At 48.4% G+C, this 18,166-nt stretch overlaps 1 protein-coding gene across 6 annotated transcripts in view; it reads left to right on the top strand.

Moving 5' to 3' along the window:
- Positions 1-18,166, top strand: part of Mad1l1 (mitotic arrest deficient 1 like 1) — a 356,419-nt gene that overhangs the window by 230,834 nt on the left and 107,419 nt on the right. For all 6 annotated transcript variants that reach the window (XM_023713536.1, XM_023713538.1, XM_023713535.1 and 3 more), the window contains one exon: positions 8,963-9,051. In XM_023713536.1, the coding sequence (XP_023569304.1) occupies positions 8,963-9,051 (89 nt within the window). The remainder of the gene's footprint in view (positions 1-8,962; positions 9,052-18,166) is intronic.

Genomic DNA, 18,166 nt, shown 5'->3' with positions numbered 1-18,166 from the left:
AGAAAACACTTGATTGAGGCTGGCAGTCCTTGTGTGACAGCCTCTGATATGCTAAGGTAACTTCACTCACCCTGGACACCATGGATCTGAAGAAGCAGGTGTCCTAGGCAAGGTGCTGCTGCCTGGCCTGTGATGGGTCCCAGAGCCTCATGGCCTTATCCTCTGCTCCATCCTTGTGTCCCCACCACCCTCCCATTGTCTTACTATCAGCTTCTCCCCTACCCATTCGTGAGATGTCTGTGGCAGTGGTGAGGTAGAGTCACTCCTCACCCTATGGCTCATGTACTTTACCTGCTGTCAGCAGAGCAGAGACCCTCTGAGATCAGCGTCTTAGTGTTTTTCAGGAGCAGACTCCCCTTGCCTCCCAGTGTGGTCTTCCTGGGGACCCCAGATTTCCTATATTTCTAGGATGTTAGTACCTTTCTGCTGTTCCCATGCTGCTCCATCCCCATTGTGCCCCTTAACTTAGAAACTTCCCTCCTCAGCCTATCCCTTGCCCCACGCCCCTTCTCTCCATTCCTCTACCCTGGCCCTGGCACTTGGGATAGTCATCCTTCCTGACTGCCTACTCAGCAGCCTGGTCCCCTCTCTAGGGGCCCTGGAAGAAGTTGGTGGCTGGACCAATTTGCTAGATAGACAGGAGATCCTCTGAGTGGCTGTGGGTTTGTAGCTGGGGAAGAAGGGACTGTTTGTGGCTCATCCTGTGGGGCCACTGTAGGTTTTGTTCCTGAGGTTCACTTGAAGCAAGACTTCAGACTTGTATTTTTTGATTTGTTTGCCTTCATGATGACTTTGCTCCCTGCACATGACCTGGCCTACCAGGTACTCTCAGCCCTATTTTCCCCGCAGGAGCACACTAGCTGCAGTGTCCTCTTCCTTGTCTGCCTATGTTTGCAGTTTTAGAAGCATCACGGTACAGTAATGAGCTAAACATGAGGTGACAGGGACAGGGGACAGAGGACAGTGATTTGTAGTCACAGGCTGCACATTCAGGATGCAGAATTATAGACAGGAAAACACAAACACTGCGGTGACAGTACCCTTCCTCCTGTCAGTGCACTGTACTGGCTGCCCCTCGGCCACTGGCACCAGAGCTTGCTAAGGTAGAGACTCTAGCCTGCCCTTGTGACATGGGTCTCTAACAGTGTTAGCCAAATTCTGGGTGTGTCACGTCTTTCTTGAGTAGCACCACAGATGGCCTTCTGGAGAATGCGTTGTGCTTACCAAATGCAGCTTGTACTTTTACCAACGGCACTAGTTTCTGGAGCTTGGTACAAATAATTATAAATAGCATTGGCACCAGCGTGAACCTTGGCAGGACACTCAGGAGCTGCACACAGGGTGAGACAGGTCTTCCTCTGCAGATATGTCCAACACATTGCAGATGTCACATCCCCACTGAGAAATACCACTAGTACCTCTCACTGTTGACTGAAAGGTGTCCCTAAGGGTGAAGGGCTGCTACCTCCTCCAAAGCCCTGGCACTGGGTGTTTTTAACTCCACAATTCAGCAAGAAGCTCGCCATGAAATGCCCTATGGAAGACTTGCAGCCAGGCTGAGTACTAGGGGGCTGTGGCTGGGCCCAGTGGAAGGAGGGTACTATGGAGACCCAGAGCTCTCTGAGTACAGGGCCTTTGGTTGGTCGCCTTGGAGCTAGAGGCCTGTGGCAGGTCAGCGGGGGGCAGTGTTTCTCCTGCTTCTGCGATCCTTTGGCTGCCCCCTCATGACCTTCCCAGGCTGCCTGAGACCTAGAAGAGACTGATATTTCCATGACCAGAAGAATGAAGAAGTGCCTCGGGAGGGGGTGCTTCTTGCACCATTTTTTGGTGGAAGGCTTAAGGCTGTGACAGCTTAGAGATCACAGAGATAGGGCAGCAAGGGGCCAGTACTGACACTGTCCTTTTTGGGCTAGTGTGGAGCTCCCTCCCTCTGGGCTCATGTTCTGTGAGATGTGGGGTTGGGAAGGAGGACTGGCAACAGGAAGGTGATTCTCATGGGCTGTGCTCAGGAGCATTTTGGCCCTCATTCCTCCTGCTGTATTTCCTCATCTGATCTGTCATGGTTCCTCCTGGGTCAGGCATGAACAGTCTTTTACCCAGTTGCCATTTCCTATGAATAGTTTTGTGTTCACTCACTGCAGCCACGGCTTCTATGCAATGCATGGCAGAGACCTTGAGGCTTGCAGAGGGCTCCCTTGCACCCTTGCCTACCAGACTCAGAGGAGTGGCTTGCTTCATCCTGTTGTTGGAGATGGTGCCCATGGGAGACAGGGACCGAGCTTGCTGGTGGCCCTTCCAATGATACAGTCAGAAGCCCTGGGAAGAGGCCAAGATCCACAGAAGTGAGCCCTCATCCCACTGGGGATGCCAAAACAGAACAGTGAGGTCACCAGCATTTACACCTAGCTGGCATCTTCCTTTGGCCAGCCAGGGCTGGAATTTGGGTGGAGAGGTAGGGCTGACTCCCAGGAGCCCACTCTCACAGACCCTTGTGTCAAGGACTATACCAGTGTGTGTGTGTCAGCAGAAAAGTGGGGGCCACTATGTGATTGGTAACTCAGTGCATCACTGCAAGCCCACAGATGGTTGTGGTGTCCTGTCCTGCTCCTGCCCTTTGCTAGGTTCTGCCCTGATTCTTGCTGTATATACAGTTTTCAAGATGTTCAGTTACTATTTGAGTAAACAACACACATACATAGTGTAAAGTGAAGAGAGAGGCAAAACATGTTAAAAATAAGTTGACCTCCTGTGGGTCCCAGCTTGTCCTGGAAACAGTGGTATGGTCCTCTCTGGGTGTTCTGGCAGCTGCTTCACTTGCTGGCCTGTTGGACATGCCTTGTGACCCTGCTTCTGCAGGCCTTTAGGTGGCCATTAAGACCTCTATCAAGAAGCAGAAAAAGAAAGGCTCATAGAGCTTTGTGTAATAATGGCCGCCTAGGTAAGTAAGTGGTGGGGTCATAAAGATTGCCTTTGTTGTTTCTGTCATTCAAAGGACAGCACAGCTAAATTTACTGTATCTCTCTCCTTGGGGACAAGGACAGGTGTGCTCCTCTTAAACCCTTCAGCCAGCCCTGTGAGTGGTGCCCATGTGGCCTGCAGGGAGGGGTCTGGCTCTGCAGTCATGGCCAGCCTCTGTCTTCTCTCCTGCAAACCACAGACCTGGGGCAGATACCTATTCCCAAGTCATAGCCTTCAGCAGCCACAGCAGCTCTGATCCCCACTCCACGTGCACACACACCCACACGCACTTGTGCCATCCTGTGCACAAGCACAGCCCGCTCAGGGACGTGCTGCTGCCAGGCCTGTTGGCTCCCCCAGGACTGTGACTGCCAGACCTTTTCCCTAAGCGCTTGATTCGTTTGGAGCAGGCATTGCTGGTAATTATGCCTCTTAATCTAGGAGAGTGAGCCAGAGAAAGAATACCAATTTGTATATTAGCCTCGGAGATTGGAACTGGGTGATGCAAGCCCTCTCTCTAGGAGATTAAATTTGAACAGAACAGGAGATACTAAATAAGGTTTAAAAATTGCCCTTTGGTGATGGCAGCCAGCAAAGCCCCCCCCATAGGCACAGTCCCTAGGGCACCTCATCAGTGCTTACCTGGTGGGCATGTGTGTAGGGCCCACTGTGCTCATTTGAAGAAAAAGCCCTGAGAAGGTCATTTTCTTTGGATTCCTTTTTCTGGCAGGTGAGTTTTAAAATGGGGCTTTGTGGCTTTATGGCAGCTGGGAGGGTCTCTCGGAAGACACAATCCAATTAGTCCTTGTGTTCTCTTTGTTTTAGGCTGACTCTAGACACTAGGTTTTCTCAGTGAAGTATGAAATAGGTAGTTGTGAGCTGCAGTATGAATGCATTTGCATTTTCTCTTCCTTTCTTACTGGGCACACTCATAGCGCGGGTTGGCTCATGATGGCTGTGGGGAGCTGAGAGTAGATGCTCCTCCTTCTGGCACAGGCCAGGCGGGCCGCACAGAGAGGGGGATCCCCGGGGGGCATCCACAGTCATCCACATTGAACTGGGGGCTGTGAGCTAGGACTTACAAGTTGATACCTGATAGTTATTGAAAGTGTCCTACCAATTTGACTTGAAACTGTCTCATTGCTATTTGTTTCTCAATAAAATATGAGAGAGAAAAAAAAGATGATGCCTGGTGGGTAGGCGGGATGAATGACCACAGGACTGTGTGTGTATTTCCTGCCTAGGAATGTTGCCCAGCCCACAAGTTAGGCAGGCACCCTCCCTCCCCACTCCTCCTAGGAAACTCCCTTCAGCTTTTGATGAGTCCCAAGTGAAAAGGGGACAAAGGGAAGGGGTCATAGGGCTGGTTGAGGGCTTCCTTGGAGTAGTCATAGCTGTGGCAGCAGAGTCCCACAGCCCAGGGCCTGCGATTAGTGCTAAGAACCATTTGGCAGGTTGCCCAGCAGCCTCACTCAGGTCTCATCTCCAGCAGCCTGCCTGGGCTTTCTTCCCTTTAAAAATTGATATGTTTAAATCATGTCTTAAATTGGGTGACTGGCAGGTAAACAAATCCTAGGTCTTTTCTTCTAGTGAGGTCTTAGTTCCCTGTGTATCCTCCTGCCTTTGAGAAACCACTCAATGCCTGGCTTCCATCAGAGGAGGTATCCCTGGGGACCCAGAAGCTGGGCCGAGGGGACTATAGAGGGAATATTAACCTGCAGACATGTGGTGATGGCAACTGTGCTGCACTGTGGGACTGGGGCCAAGTGTGAGCCAGCACTGCCTAGCAGAGCAAAATGAGGGCAGACCGGCAGGGACAGCCTGGGCTGGTGGGCTGCTGTCATGGCTGGTGGCTGCCTCATGGGGCAGGAAGGGCATCAGCACAGGCTTAGAGGAAAGGAACTAGCTTTGTGAGAATGAAGTTATTATTTCTTATGAATCTAGGGTTACGAATAAGGATTTGGTGTTTGCTTTGAATATTGTTTTAAAGCTAAGCACTTCCCACTTATTTCTCCTAAATCACCCAGAAATACCAAGAAGAATGAAAAATAAAATGACAAACTTTTGTTTTGGCAAAACTGAAATAAAGCTAAACCCAAGCCTCAAGCAGGAGGCCAAGTGCCCACAGTGGAGGAGCCATACATAATCCAGGGCCACAGCAAAGAGCTCCGAGAGGGAGCTGGCAGCATGAAACCCCCCTCAAGGCTGGGAGCCCTCATGGGATGTGGTCCTGATGCCCATTTTGCAGCTTTGAGGCAAGGACGTGCAGAGGGGCTATGTGAGGGGTCCAAGCATACCTGTGCTTGAAGCAAGAAGGGCAGTTGTCACAATGAGAGAGCCCCTCACCCAGAGGGAAGTGGTGGCACTGATTGAACTTACCACAGAACCATGGGGTTATGACAGAAAGAAAATGGCCCTACCCATCTCCAGTGCAGCTTCATTGCAAAGCTGGGTCTGATGAAAGTCACTTTCCGCGATGAGCAGTGAAGGTCATATTGTTTAAGTTTATGAGATGAAAGGAGAGAAATGGGAAAAACAGGATAGAAAAGCTCAGGGAAAAAGAACTTGACCTCAAGTAGATGAAGATGCAGCCACTCATTTTAGAGGTTAGCAATCCTGTCAGTTCCAAAGCTAGAGTAAAGTGTGATGTCCAGATAGAGGAGAAGGTGCGGCCAGAGTGTCCTCAGGCAGGGCATGGGACAAGAGTGAGTAGGAAGGTGGATGGGAGGAGCACACAGAGGGACTGATTACAAAGCCGAGAAAGAGCCAGCTGCCTACTGGAAGATTCAGTGAAGGTGAAAGGTAGAAAACACTAAGAATGTAAATATTTTGTGTTCTGGTAGATTTATATATTTAATAAAAAGTGTTGAGAAAGAGAATGAAGAAGCAAAACAAAGAATGAGTTTCTCCCCATCAGTAGCTAAAGATGAAAACATTCCCTACTGAGATAGCATCAAGTAGTAAGAGTGCATTTAACTGTGTTTTAGGCTTTCCCACAGGACCATAAACCAATGGGATCTGTCTGTCTAGAGAGATTGATCATATGAGATGGGCTCTTGTGACCATGGAGGCTGAGAGTCCCACTGTTGGATTTAGTGTCATGGGGGCTGGGCATCCCTCAGTGTGCGCCTGCCAGTGGGAGACCTAGAAGAGCCAGTGCTGAGGTTCAGCTGGAGGCTGACAGCCTATGGAATGGGGAAGCTGATGGTGGATCCCAGCACACGGTGGGGGAGGATGAGCTGTGAGATGTCCTAGCACAAGCAGTGAGGAGGGAAGAAGGAATCCCTCTGCCTTCTTTATTCTGTTCAGCCCTGGCAAGATGGATGCTGCCACCCATGCTGGAAAGGGCAGTCTCCTGATTCTAATGCTGATCCACACTCAGATACCTCTCTCATATGAGTACTTCTGGCCTACCCAAGTGACTTGTGGAGTTAACCAGCACAAGCTATATAAAAATAAACCTTGAAGAGGGTGAAATATCTGACTAGACACTCAACAGGACATATCGTCAGTACAGCTTACAAGGAAAGTATGAGCACAAAGCTTATAGTTACAAAAGCAACCAGTACAAAAAGCGTACACACTGTTCTAAATATTAAGAGAATTATACCTAAACCAGTAAGCAGGATCAAAATGCTACAGAATGATAATGTTAAAAGCTATCAAAGATAAAACAATATAATAGAAATAATCACATCAAAATATAAATGAGCTAAACTCCCCTACTAGAAGAAGACTTTCTAGGCAAGTTGGAATTTGTTTCCACAGAGGCTGCCTGGCAGTAGTAAACACAGAAGCAGGAGGTCTGAGTTTGCACCATAAAGTGTTGTGGAAAAATGGACTGGCACATCTCAGCGCTGGGGGTACAGATCTCTGTGGGAGAGGACAGCACTGCCACCCAGGAAGCATAGAAAACTGAAAGCCTGGGGGAGATCTGACCTCCCAGGACTATGGTGTGATAAAATTTGAAATCAAGAACAGAACTAGAAAAAGAAAAAGTTCCTAGTTTGGAAATTTGAAAACAAACAGAACAAACCATTCTGCCTTTAATTTTGGTTGATAGAAATGTAGCTCAAAAAAGTACATAAAATCTGAGAACTAGTCAGAGTGAAAGCACTTATCAGAGCTGCAGAAACATTTGAGGTCATGGCTTTAGTACCATGAAACAATACATGGACTCACCTCCAGCAGCAAGAGTGAGAGACTGAGTAAAAGAAACCTCAGAAAGACAAGAGTTAGGGCTGTGTGAAGGTCAAACAGAGGCTGATAGAGAAGAGCAGGGCAAAAGTAGAAATAATAAATGAGTCCACATGGCTGTTGTTGGAAACGAAGCAAATAAAATGAAGAATTATTCACAAATCTGGCAAAAAATTGATAGCATCACCACCCAAAAGAAGAAGTAGGACTGATTACCTTGGCATTGTGACTGGTGTGGGCATGCGTAAGAGCTTTTGTGAGCTAAGGATTTTGTATGTGACTGGGCAGGGCTGCACAGGCATGTTGTGCATCTCTGCTGTGTGTCATGTAAGGTAAATGACAAAAAGTGAATCCTAAAAAATATTATTTCTACAAGTCTCCTGTGGGAAAAAAATATGGATTATTATATCACAGCTCCCTTTAAATAAACACAGACATCCAAAATAGATTGCATTTTCCTAGAAAGTTGTTCATCAGTACTGACTCCAGAAGAAATAGAAATTCTAAACAGGCTGCTGAGGTAGCATGAAGTTGTCACAAAGCAATCATTGCTGTCGTGCACCTCTCTTCCTAAGAAAGCAGTGGGAGTGCATCAAGAAAGCCCACCTATGGGCTGCAGCTGTCAGGATGCAGTTGCGTGAGTGGGCCTAGGAATGGTTCGGACCACAGAGGAAGGAAGGAGCCTGTGGGGGTGAGTGATGTGTCTATGCCAGACTGCAGAGATTCCACAAGCCTCTGTGTGTGTGTGTGTGTGTGTGTGTGTGTGTACACACCACGCACACATACCTTAGAAGAACCATGGCCAGGGCCAATGTGCTAAGAATAAAAGCCAGTGGCAACTTAAAATAAAGCATCCTACTCTGTCCTGTGCTGCTGTACAGCCCGCGGCTATTGCTCAGTGGCATAAGCATCTGCCTGGCAAGTGCAAGGTCCTGAGTTCGATCCTTGGTACCAGCAAAAAGAAAAAAAAAAAAAAATTGTGCTGCTGAACAGTACTTGATGCTGGGTGATTTATGATGAACATGGAATTATATGGCTCACAGCTCTGGCGCCTAAAATGTCCAAGATTGAAGGACTACATCCAGCAAGGAAGTTGGGAGGGTAGGGGGCTCCGATGACTGGCCTGGGGCTGTGACACTGATCTGGACACCCTGGTGAGGCTTCAGTGGTCCTTCCAGGTGCTGGCCTTGGAGTCACTGAGTTCTTAGTCTGCATTTAGTTGGGGAGAGGACCTGTTGGTGCCCAAGAACCCAGGTTGGCCCCAGGTGAGTATCTGCTGGCACTCAGGCAGCCCCTGGCCAGTGATCTGTATGCCTGGGCCTGCTCCTGTGCCCTGATCCTCTGCAGCCTGTGTCTGTCTGGCTCCCAGGTGTGCAGAGCAGCTGCCATCCACCTTCTGGGCAAGGCAGGTGGCTCAGGCCATTCTATGGAGGAATCTGAAGTAGCAAAATAAATAAAATACTGTGATTGCTCAATCAAAGGCATGGTAAATTTAGAACATTCTTTCCAGCTGCTGTGTCCCTCTTTGCCCCAGAGAATTCAATATTTCCCCTCAGCAGTACCAAGAGTGGTTGTATCTTAATGGCTAATCTGCAGGCAGAAGCATTGAAGAGGAGAAAGGGCTATACTTGTACAATTTGGTGTACCTATAGCTCAGTGGCTTTAGGTTCTGGGGTTCCTAGGCAAATGGTTACTCTGCCCCCGATGCCCAACACAAAGTGGAGGTACTGTCGTCAAGGTACATTGGGCCATGGGCACTTGGCAGGCTTGTGCAGCACTACGCTACTGACTGCTCTTTTTCTCACAGCTGGAGATGGAGCTGAAGATGCTAAAGTCTCAGCCGAATTCTGCCGAGCCAAGCTTCCCATTCTGCAGAGAGGAGGTGGACACACTCAGGTTGGTCCCGTCCTAGGGGTTGCCAGCTGCCCAGGTGTCATCCCCCCACAGTTGGAGTCTGCTCTAGTCCCTGACCCTGTTTCTCCTGAGAGCATCTGTGTCTCTGTCTCATTCGGTCCACTTCATTTCCTCTCTGCAGAGACTAGTCTCTGTTGGGATAGGCCTTTCTAGTGTTCCTTCCATGGCCAGCACTGACAGCCAGGCTCTGAGCAACCCTGTACTCAGGAGCAAGAAGATACTTCTATCAGGGTGTCTGGGGGACAGTCTGTGCTGCCAGCTTAATGAACTGGCCTGTCACCTGCATGCCAGCTCCAGGGGCAGCATAGCCAGTAGTGTGTTGAGTGACACAGACTAACATATTTCAGAGAGTGAGTCACAGAAGCAGCAGCTGGACCAGACATGCTTCACACATGTCCACCAGGACTCTCATCCATATTACAAGAGGAGCTAAAGATGTTGTTAGCTGTGGTTCTTCCCGGAGCTTCTTATTTTCCTTCTCCCCTTAGTGAAAAAGGGTCCTAAATTAGGAAGACATCCTGGAGCCAGAAGTGCAGGGCTCTGAGCAACAGCCCCTCCTAACTCTTTGAGCCATTTTGGCCCTACAAATTCAGTTTCTAATTGGAGTGTCTGTGGGTGCATTGAGGACAGCTTAGGACAAAGAATGAGTATGGTAGAGTGGCTGCCTGCCCCTCCTCTGAGCATCTGCCATGGGCCAGGCACTGGACATCCTAGGCTTTCTGTGGTGAGAGGAAATGGGCCTGGGGACCCCAGCAGCCCTGGTAGGTACTTAGTGGCCTCTTGGTGAGGAGGCATGGACTGCTACGTGGGAGCAGTCCTCCCTGGACAAGGCTGCTGTGCTCCCACTAGACCAGCACAAGTCCTGGGTGTGTTGCTAGAATGGCCTCAGCTAGGTCTCTCTCCCGGGACTCCATTTATCCAGTAAAGGCTAGAGGACCCCTGCTTTGCAGGGTTGCTGAGAGTAAAACCAAGGAAAGATGTCTGATGCCTCCAGTCCAGCTGGAGCAGAGGTGCTGGGGAACAACAGCTATGCTCCTTTCTAGAGCTGAGGCCTCCCCTCATTTTCAAGGCATTTTTGCATTTCATGTGCCAGTATCTTATAACTAGCTCTTCAGGGATACATGGGTTTTGAGGTTGTTTTGCATTGGTCCCATCATGGGTTTACTTTGCTGCATGAGCTGTGAGCACTGTTGGGTACTGTGTTAGAGGTATAAAATGGTGAGCAGTGATGTACAGTCTGTCTTCAACAGTTTTAGAGTTTAATTAGGACTTGGGTGAGGTGGCATCATTCACAGGGACTGTGGCTCTATAATTGTGGGTGAAAAGAACACAGTGGCGCTGTGACTGTGGTGTTGAGGACAGAGATCCCTCTGAATAGGCACCTCCGTGCCACCCTGTCTTGGCCAGTGGGTGCAGGAGGAGAGGCTGCTGCAAAAGCAGGGAGCTGGAGGCCAGGACTGGCTCAGTGAGGGACTGGCATTTATTCCACTGGTCATGCAAAGCCATTAGGAGTTTTAAAATAGAGGAGCAACACAATTTGATGTATTGCAGTGCCGGGCAATGATCTTGGCAAGGATGGGCCACTGTCCTCCAGCCAAGTGCTGGGCAGGCACTTCAAGCTCAGGAGCTGTTCCTGGGCAGAGTAAAACACACCTCACACACATCTGCTGACTCATGGAGCAGCCCCTGTCTGCTAAAGACCCTTACCATAGAAAAGGGTAGGTAAAGTTCAGGGCAGGAGTTGGTTGAATGAGCCTAGAGGTGCAACATGCAAGGAACTCCAGACAGGTTTGGAGCATGTGGTTAAGGATGGCAAGGATAGCTGTGCTTCCCATCTGTGGGCTCTCACAGATACCTGTGTCTGCTGCACGAGGAGGAGCCAGGGTTAGGAAGTGCCACCCTGGGAGATGACAGCAAAAGGCAGGTGGTGGAAAAGAGGACTGGACCACTGCCTACAGGTGGAGGAACAGAATGGTAAATGTTTTACCAGCATTATGTCAGGGCATTAGCTGAAGCTGCAGAACAGGATGTTGTGCCCCAGGTCCCAGCACTCCTCTTGGACAGGTGTTCCCTTCTCCCTTGGGCCTCTCAGTACCTGTGGCTTTCATCCCATGGCTGAGGGAAGTGTGCTGTGGCATGTGTGGGATCTGGGCAGGATGGCACACTTCGGATTTTTTCTAAGACTATGAAAGGACCTTCTTCCTACATCTTTCATACCAAGAGCAGAAACTCAGCTGTGAAGGGACAGGCCTCTGTAGCTATTACCAAAATACAGTCAGCATGTACTAGAGGCTCTGCTACAATGGAGCGGCCACTCTAGCTCTGTGAGCACTTTGTCCTCCAGCTGAGGAGACCTGAGGGTGATGTAGGCTCTCACAGATACCATCATTCCATACTCCTGGGGACTTGCAGTGTGTGATAGAGACCCTAGCGAGCAGGGCCCATCCGCCAGGACAGACACATACATGGTAGATAATGGGCTGTATCATAAAGTACCTGCTCACATAGTCCCCAAGGTAAGGGAGGCTCAGCATGGACCAGTATGAAATAGAGCTGCTGCCCAGCCAGGGTGTCCCCCACCTGCCCTCCATGTGCCCCTTTGCAACTTTCAAGACCTGTCTGTTTTATAGGTGGCCTGCCTGTTGCAGGTATAGCTTCTGGTCCTCCCATCCCTTTCTTGCCAGCACCGCCCTGCTGGGTCCCATCTGTCCCACATCCCCAGCACAGTATACTAATGGCAGACACACAAGTGTAAGTTATGACACATGCCTTCGTTTCCCATCATGTCACAGGATGGGTTCAGTGCATGAGGAAGACATGTTGGTATTTGTTGTTTGCTGTCCTCTTAGAGACAAGGGGTCACCGTGTTTACTTCTGGGCCACAATCCATGCTCATAAGAGGCCACCTTTTGGCTTGAGAGTGGTCAGGATAGGGCTCTAGCCAGCTTGAAACCCACCAAGGAGCCCCCTGACTCCAGAGGTAGCTGTTCCAGCCTACCATCCTACCAGGGACATTGGCTGTGTCGGGGCTTTGGGGTTGTCTTTCTCTACAGCTATGAAAGGGTGGGAGAGCTAGAAAGGCTGCTGTCTGTGAAGGAATGGCCCTCCTCTAGTTCCTCCTGAATGAATATGAAGTGAGCTTGCTGTGGGCCCTTGCTGCAGGGTGGTTTCTGAAGCAGTTGGCTCACAGGAAGACCAGGAGGTGCTCGCCCAGGATCATGATTAGTCATGGAGGAGCAGGGCAGCAGGGAATGGTAGATGGGTGCCAGGCAGATGGAGATGGCTTACAGACCTAGAAGCACTTGCTACCTGTGGGAAAGTGGACAGATGTGTGTTGTGAGGTGTAAGCTGTGTATATCCAGCATATCACAGCATCCTTCCAGCATGGAACAGTGGAAGCCTCAGTGCAGATTTAAGTGGCAGCAGCTAAAGCCCTTTCAGCTGGAACAAATCTGGGTTCGTTATTTTCTGCTGTCAAATAGCAGCTCTGGCAAATCCTAAATGTTGTCTGTGGATTTAGCAACTGGGTAGACTTTCAGTAATTCCAGCAGCTCACATGTCTGTGCCAATGCCTGTTAGTCACACTTCGGATCCTGCTCCTTTCTTAGCCATGTCGTTGCCTGCTGGGTCCTATGAATGTGCAGGTCAGGCCCCAGCCTTCATATGCAGGCCCAGGCTCTGGGGACACTGGTGGTGCTGGCCCACCTTGGCAGGCACCAGGGTACCCTGAGCCCCACCTTATGCATGCTCTTGGAAGTACATACTAGGGTTGGGCCCTGAGCAACTGGCTGGAAGTCCATTATCTGTTTTGTTACTGTGGCATATCTGAGAGATCCAAGCTGGGCCACTTTTCTTGGAAGCCCTCCAGATTAGCATCTTTTTCTTTTGGCCTGGTACACTTTTGTATACCTGGGCCTGTCATGCATGATACTGTGCCACTGGCTCCTTAGTTGAGCTGGGCCATCGCTGGAAGCTCAGTATCACAGTGGGACCTTAACACCAACCCCAAGTGGGTAATGTTGCCCTGCCTTGTCTGAGGTCTTATCCCCTGCCCAGGAGCCCCTTGCTTTCTCTCAAGAGAAGGAGCATCTAGTATTCTGCAGAGATATGAGGTCTTCTACACCTAGCTAGTCACTGTGCAGCCCTTTTCCTCCCAGATCCTCCCCTGCCCTCCAGACCTGGACAGACACAGCAGGCCTATAAGAGAGGGAAGTGGCCTTCTGCGGACCCCAGGACTGAGGACAAGAAGTCCTTTGCCGCTCACGCATCCAGGAGGAGCCCTCAAGACTGCACTTTAAGAACCAGCCACAGGGCCAGGGAGATGGCTCAGTGGAAAAAAGCGCTTCCTTGGCAAGTGGAAGGGCCTGAGTTCAATCCCTGCTTAAAAAAAAAAAAAAAAGCCACAGACACAGAAGTCTCTAATAAAAGCTGGATGTAAGACAGAAGCAACCTAAGTACAAGGAAACCTTTGTGATTGTGTCCACCTGACCAGGGGAATGAGATGCCCTCCACCCTGCCCACAGAGGGATATAGGCAGCAGCACACATAGTCCCTACCTATGCCCATGTGGCAGGGCCAGAGCCAGCTGTGGTCCCTGCTCAGCTGAGGTGGGTGCTGCTCTGAATGTCCTGCTATAGTGAGGTCAGGTGCTGAGTAGGGAGCAGAGCCTCCACCACACCCTCATCAGAAAGGCAGAGCAGGACAGTAAGGTAGGGAAGGAACCAGTGTCAGAAGCTTCCCGCCTCAGGCATGAGGCCATGGGCCATGGCTCTGGTTTCTCCACCTCTGATATAAGCCAGACACAGAGGGGAGCTGAGCTCATGCCCACCTGTCTGCAGGGACTCCACATTGCTTGGATGTGTCCAGTGCATTTTTGCCCCAATCTAGCCTGGTTACATGGAAATGTACTAGGCACTCAAACCTCAGAACACAGAGCAGGAGCAGCTGGGTGGAGACATGGGCAGACCCACACCTGTGCCCAGGATGCCTGCCAGCACTCTCCACAGCTGGCTGGACTGGGGAACAGCTGAGATGCAGAACTAATGGAATGTCACTGTTGCCTGACAGAGCCTGGCCAGCATTTGCCGAGATTCTTATGCATGGGTGCTTCATGTCCACCTGGGGCGTCCCCTATGACAAGCCATTTCTTAGGTCATAAAACAAACGTTTGCAAAATTAAAGGAATCAAATCATACAGAATGTATTCTCTGGTCACATTCAACTCAAACTGAAAGTCAATAACAAAAACAACAGGGAAATCTCTAAACATTTGGAAATTAACAACATGTTTCTGAATTGCTTGTGTGTCAAAGAGGAAGTCACAAAGGAAAAATAAACACAACTAAGCAATAATGAAAATACACATATCAAAACTGTGTCAGACATGGCTAACCCAATCCCAAGAGAGACACTTAAAACAGTTAAGTTTGCAGTGAAAGACAGAGCCTCTTAACACATGTCCCCACCTTACGAACCTACAAAGAGCAAGAGAAGCTCAGGATAAGCAAAAAGAAGGAAATAATAAAAAGTACAGTGTAATGAAAGCAGAAAAAAATATTGAAATGAAGAGCTTTTTTAATAAATAAATTCCATAAAATTGATAAACTTTCAGCAAAGCTGACAAGTATGAGGAGCCACAAGATATAATTAATTGGTATCAAGAATGAAGAATGTCCTTCATGGTAGGCTCTGCAGCAACAGAGGGATATTCTCAACACCATGAACAGTTTCCCACTTTTAAATTATTTACTTAGAAGAAATAGACCAATTCATCAAAATCTCAAGCTACCAAAACTTAACCATGATGAAGCAGACTATCTGAATAGTCTTATACATATTAGAAAACTGAAGTCCTAATTATTTATTTATTTAGTACAGGGCCTCACTACACAGCTCCATAGTGATCCTCCTGTCTCAGCCTCCCAAAGCTGAGATTACAGGTGTGTGCCACCATGCTCAGTTTCAGTGGCCAGCATGGCACAGGGGCTGGCATGGCATATGGTACTGGGGATCAAACCTGGGTCCTTGCACTTGCCAGGCAGGTGCTTAGACCACCAAGGTATCTCTCCTGCCCTGAAGTCCTAATTAAAATGCTCCCAAGAAAAATATCTCCAGGTCCATGTGGTTTCCCTGGAGAATTCTACTGAATGCCTACAGAATCACTGACACCAATTTAACACAGCTTCTTGTAGAAGATAAGAAGAGGTTGCCAAAGTAGAGGACAGAAGAATGTGTGTCTGCCGGAGGACAGCACTGCAGTCCCCTGCTGTCAAGATGAAGCTGCATCCTGTGGCGAGGGTGTGTGTGATTTGATGAACCCAGTGGACTGGACCACTCCAGGGGTGTCAGCTCCCTGGTGTGGAGACTACTGTGGACTTTGTTGCCATCAGGAGCCAAGTGAGACAGCAGGGGACTCCTTGTCCTTTCCTGCAGATTCCTGCGAATCTTCTTTATTTCCTAAACCATCTGCCTTGCAGCATCCTAAATCCACTCTCCTCTTTCCCATAATCACTCCCAAGGACTCATCCCTGATCTGAGTGGTGTAAAAGCTACTTGGTTTGCCACTCCTGGCCAGGGAACCAGCCCTTTGGGGTCATTGCCACTCACCCACCTACTTCTCAACTTCTGAAGTTTTTGATGTAGTCCCTTTCATTTTCTGTCTTCAGGCATAGGCCTCAAAGAAGTGAGAAATCCTTCACCCTTGCTGCAGAGGCATTTTGAGGGGAGAGCTATAAGGGCATGTATTTAAGCTGCTGTCTGTCTTTGTTTTTCCACTCATAAATATTTTTAAAAAGTTGTCTGAAGCCTGGTTCCCCATTTTATAACAGAAGCACTCTCCATTCTTTCATAGACCTTCTGTGAGTGTTAATGTAGTTTGTCTATCACACAGTCGATGCACTCCTGGCGCTTGAGTGGTTTTGCGCTCCAGGAGGAAAACAAGCAGGAGCCACGTGCTAATCTGTATGGACACAGAGTCAGCAAGTCCAGCTCCTATGCAAGAGAACTTTGTGTCTCTAAAGACTGAGCTAATTTGCAGTGGGAATCTAATCACATCCAGGCTTCTGGTTGACTCTGCTTCTGACAGTGGTACTACTTGTTCTGTGGTTATAGTGAAGGCTGCTAGGGTTTACTGCATGCTCACCGCCTGGCTGATCATTGTGTGCTGTGTTTTCACAGCATCTCAAGAAGGTTCCTTTAGTGCTTACTTTACTGAGGCTGGAATTCCACACAGTGGCATCTTCTCTAAGGGGTGGTGTAAGGAGCAGTGCCAAGGGAGGGTGGGAGCAGCCTGTTGAACATGTGTCCTCTTCAGAGTTTTAAAAAATAATAAAAGTTGCCTTTTACCCTCCTCACTCTGCCATTCAGCATATTGGTCATAAGACTTCATGAGCCTCTCCTCCAACCTCTACCCCACACACCCTTGTGCACAGCTACATTCTGACAGGTATGTGCCAGAACATGGTCATCATCATGGTAAGGATAAGACATATCCCAGAAGTTTATTTTAAAAATTATTCTCTGGTAAAATTTCTGTAGTATACAATTCTGTGGATTTTAATCACTCCATAATCAGGGGAAAAAATTTCACTACAAGGCCCTCTGCTCTCCCTTTAAGCTCACCCTACACACTCCTACCCCAGCCCACCACCATGCTGCATCCTACCCTGTGACCTCTGCTTAACACAAGTGCCCTGATGTGTGTCATCTCTGATGTGTGACACCCCTAGTATGTCATCCCTGGAGCCTGGTGCCCTCCCAACCCTACCCAGGGAGTTGTCCGTGTGGTTGATATGTAAAATTCCACACTGCCTGATTCCTGTGGCTCTGCAGGAAGTCTTAGGTCCAGGAAGCAACTTTGCTGTTCTTTTCTTAAATCCTGCTGCCTCTGGTGTTTCAACATTGTCTTCCTGCCCCCGAACACAGAAGAGATGTCTTTGCCTTATTTGGGTTTTCTTTAATTTCTTTTAACAATATCATACAATTTTTAGGGTATGCTATTGTACTTCCTTGGATATAATTATTCCTAAGTATTTTATTGTTTTGGTGCATTTCAAATGGAATTATTAAAAATTCCCTTTTTGTATTGCTCGTTGATAACATCCAAAAATACTACTGAGTTTCATATGTTTGTGTCTTGCAATTTTGTTGAATCTATTTTTTTTTTTTTTTCCTTTTTTTTCAGATTCTTTGGAGTGTTTATGTGCCATCTGTGAATAGGAGTATGCCTCTTCTACAGTTTGGGTGCCTTTTTTTTTTTTTCTGTATTTTGCCTTCCTGTGTCTGCTCTGGCTGTGTTGAATAGAAGCAGTGGCAGCAGTCCTTTTAGTCTTATTCCTGATCTCAGGGATAAAGTTTTCAGTCTTTTCCTGTTGAGTTGATGTCAGCTTTTGGTGGTTTTTTTTTTGTTGTTGTTGTTGTTTTTTAACATCTGTTAGGTAGCGCCTTTTACTGGTTTGTTGCATCTGTCATGAATGGTGATGGATTTAGTCAGGTGCTTTTTCTGCCTTGATGGCAATGAGTACGCCAAGTTTTCCCACTTTCTGTGAAAGTGGGGTATTACCCTGACAGGTGTCTGGGTGTTGAGACAACCTTGCAATCCTTGCCAGAGTGTGGAGCAGTGATGGTGAACCTTTTAGAGATTGAGTACCCAAGCTGCAACTCCAAACCCTCTTCTTTATTGCAAAATACCAACACTGCGATTAAACCTGAAGGCTAAGGTTTTAGTTTAGAGAAACGGCTGTTACCCAGTGCTCAGCTGCTGGGACAGCTTGGCTCTTAAGCCAATAGAGGGCTCATAGGTTCACCACCACTGGTATACAGTGCTTCAGTGAGCTCTGTATGCAAATCAGTGTCCTAGGGAGTTACTTGTGGTTTCCTTGTTATGGTCTTTGGCTTGGGTATCCATCTGCCTAGCACTGGTCTCAAGAGTAAATGAGAAAAGGCTTCTTCCTCCTCAGCTTTTGGACAAGTTTGTTAATTCTTTAAATGTTTGTCACCAGTGAAGCCATTTGGGGGAAGTTTTTTGTTACTAATTTAGTCTCCTTGTTACAGATATATTCAGATTCTTTTTTTTTTTATGCTGTCATAGTTTCTGTGT

Source organism: Octodon degus, unplaced genomic scaffold (genome assembly GCF_000260255.1).
Source record: "Octodon degus isolate 3935 unplaced genomic scaffold, OctDeg1.0 scaffold00031, whole genome shotgun sequence".
NCBI classification, from domain to species: domain Eukaryota; kingdom Metazoa; phylum Chordata; class Mammalia; order Rodentia; family Octodontidae; genus Octodon; species Octodon degus.
Note: the sequence above shows the minus strand (reverse complement) of the source record. Positions and strands in the feature narration are given on the sequence as shown.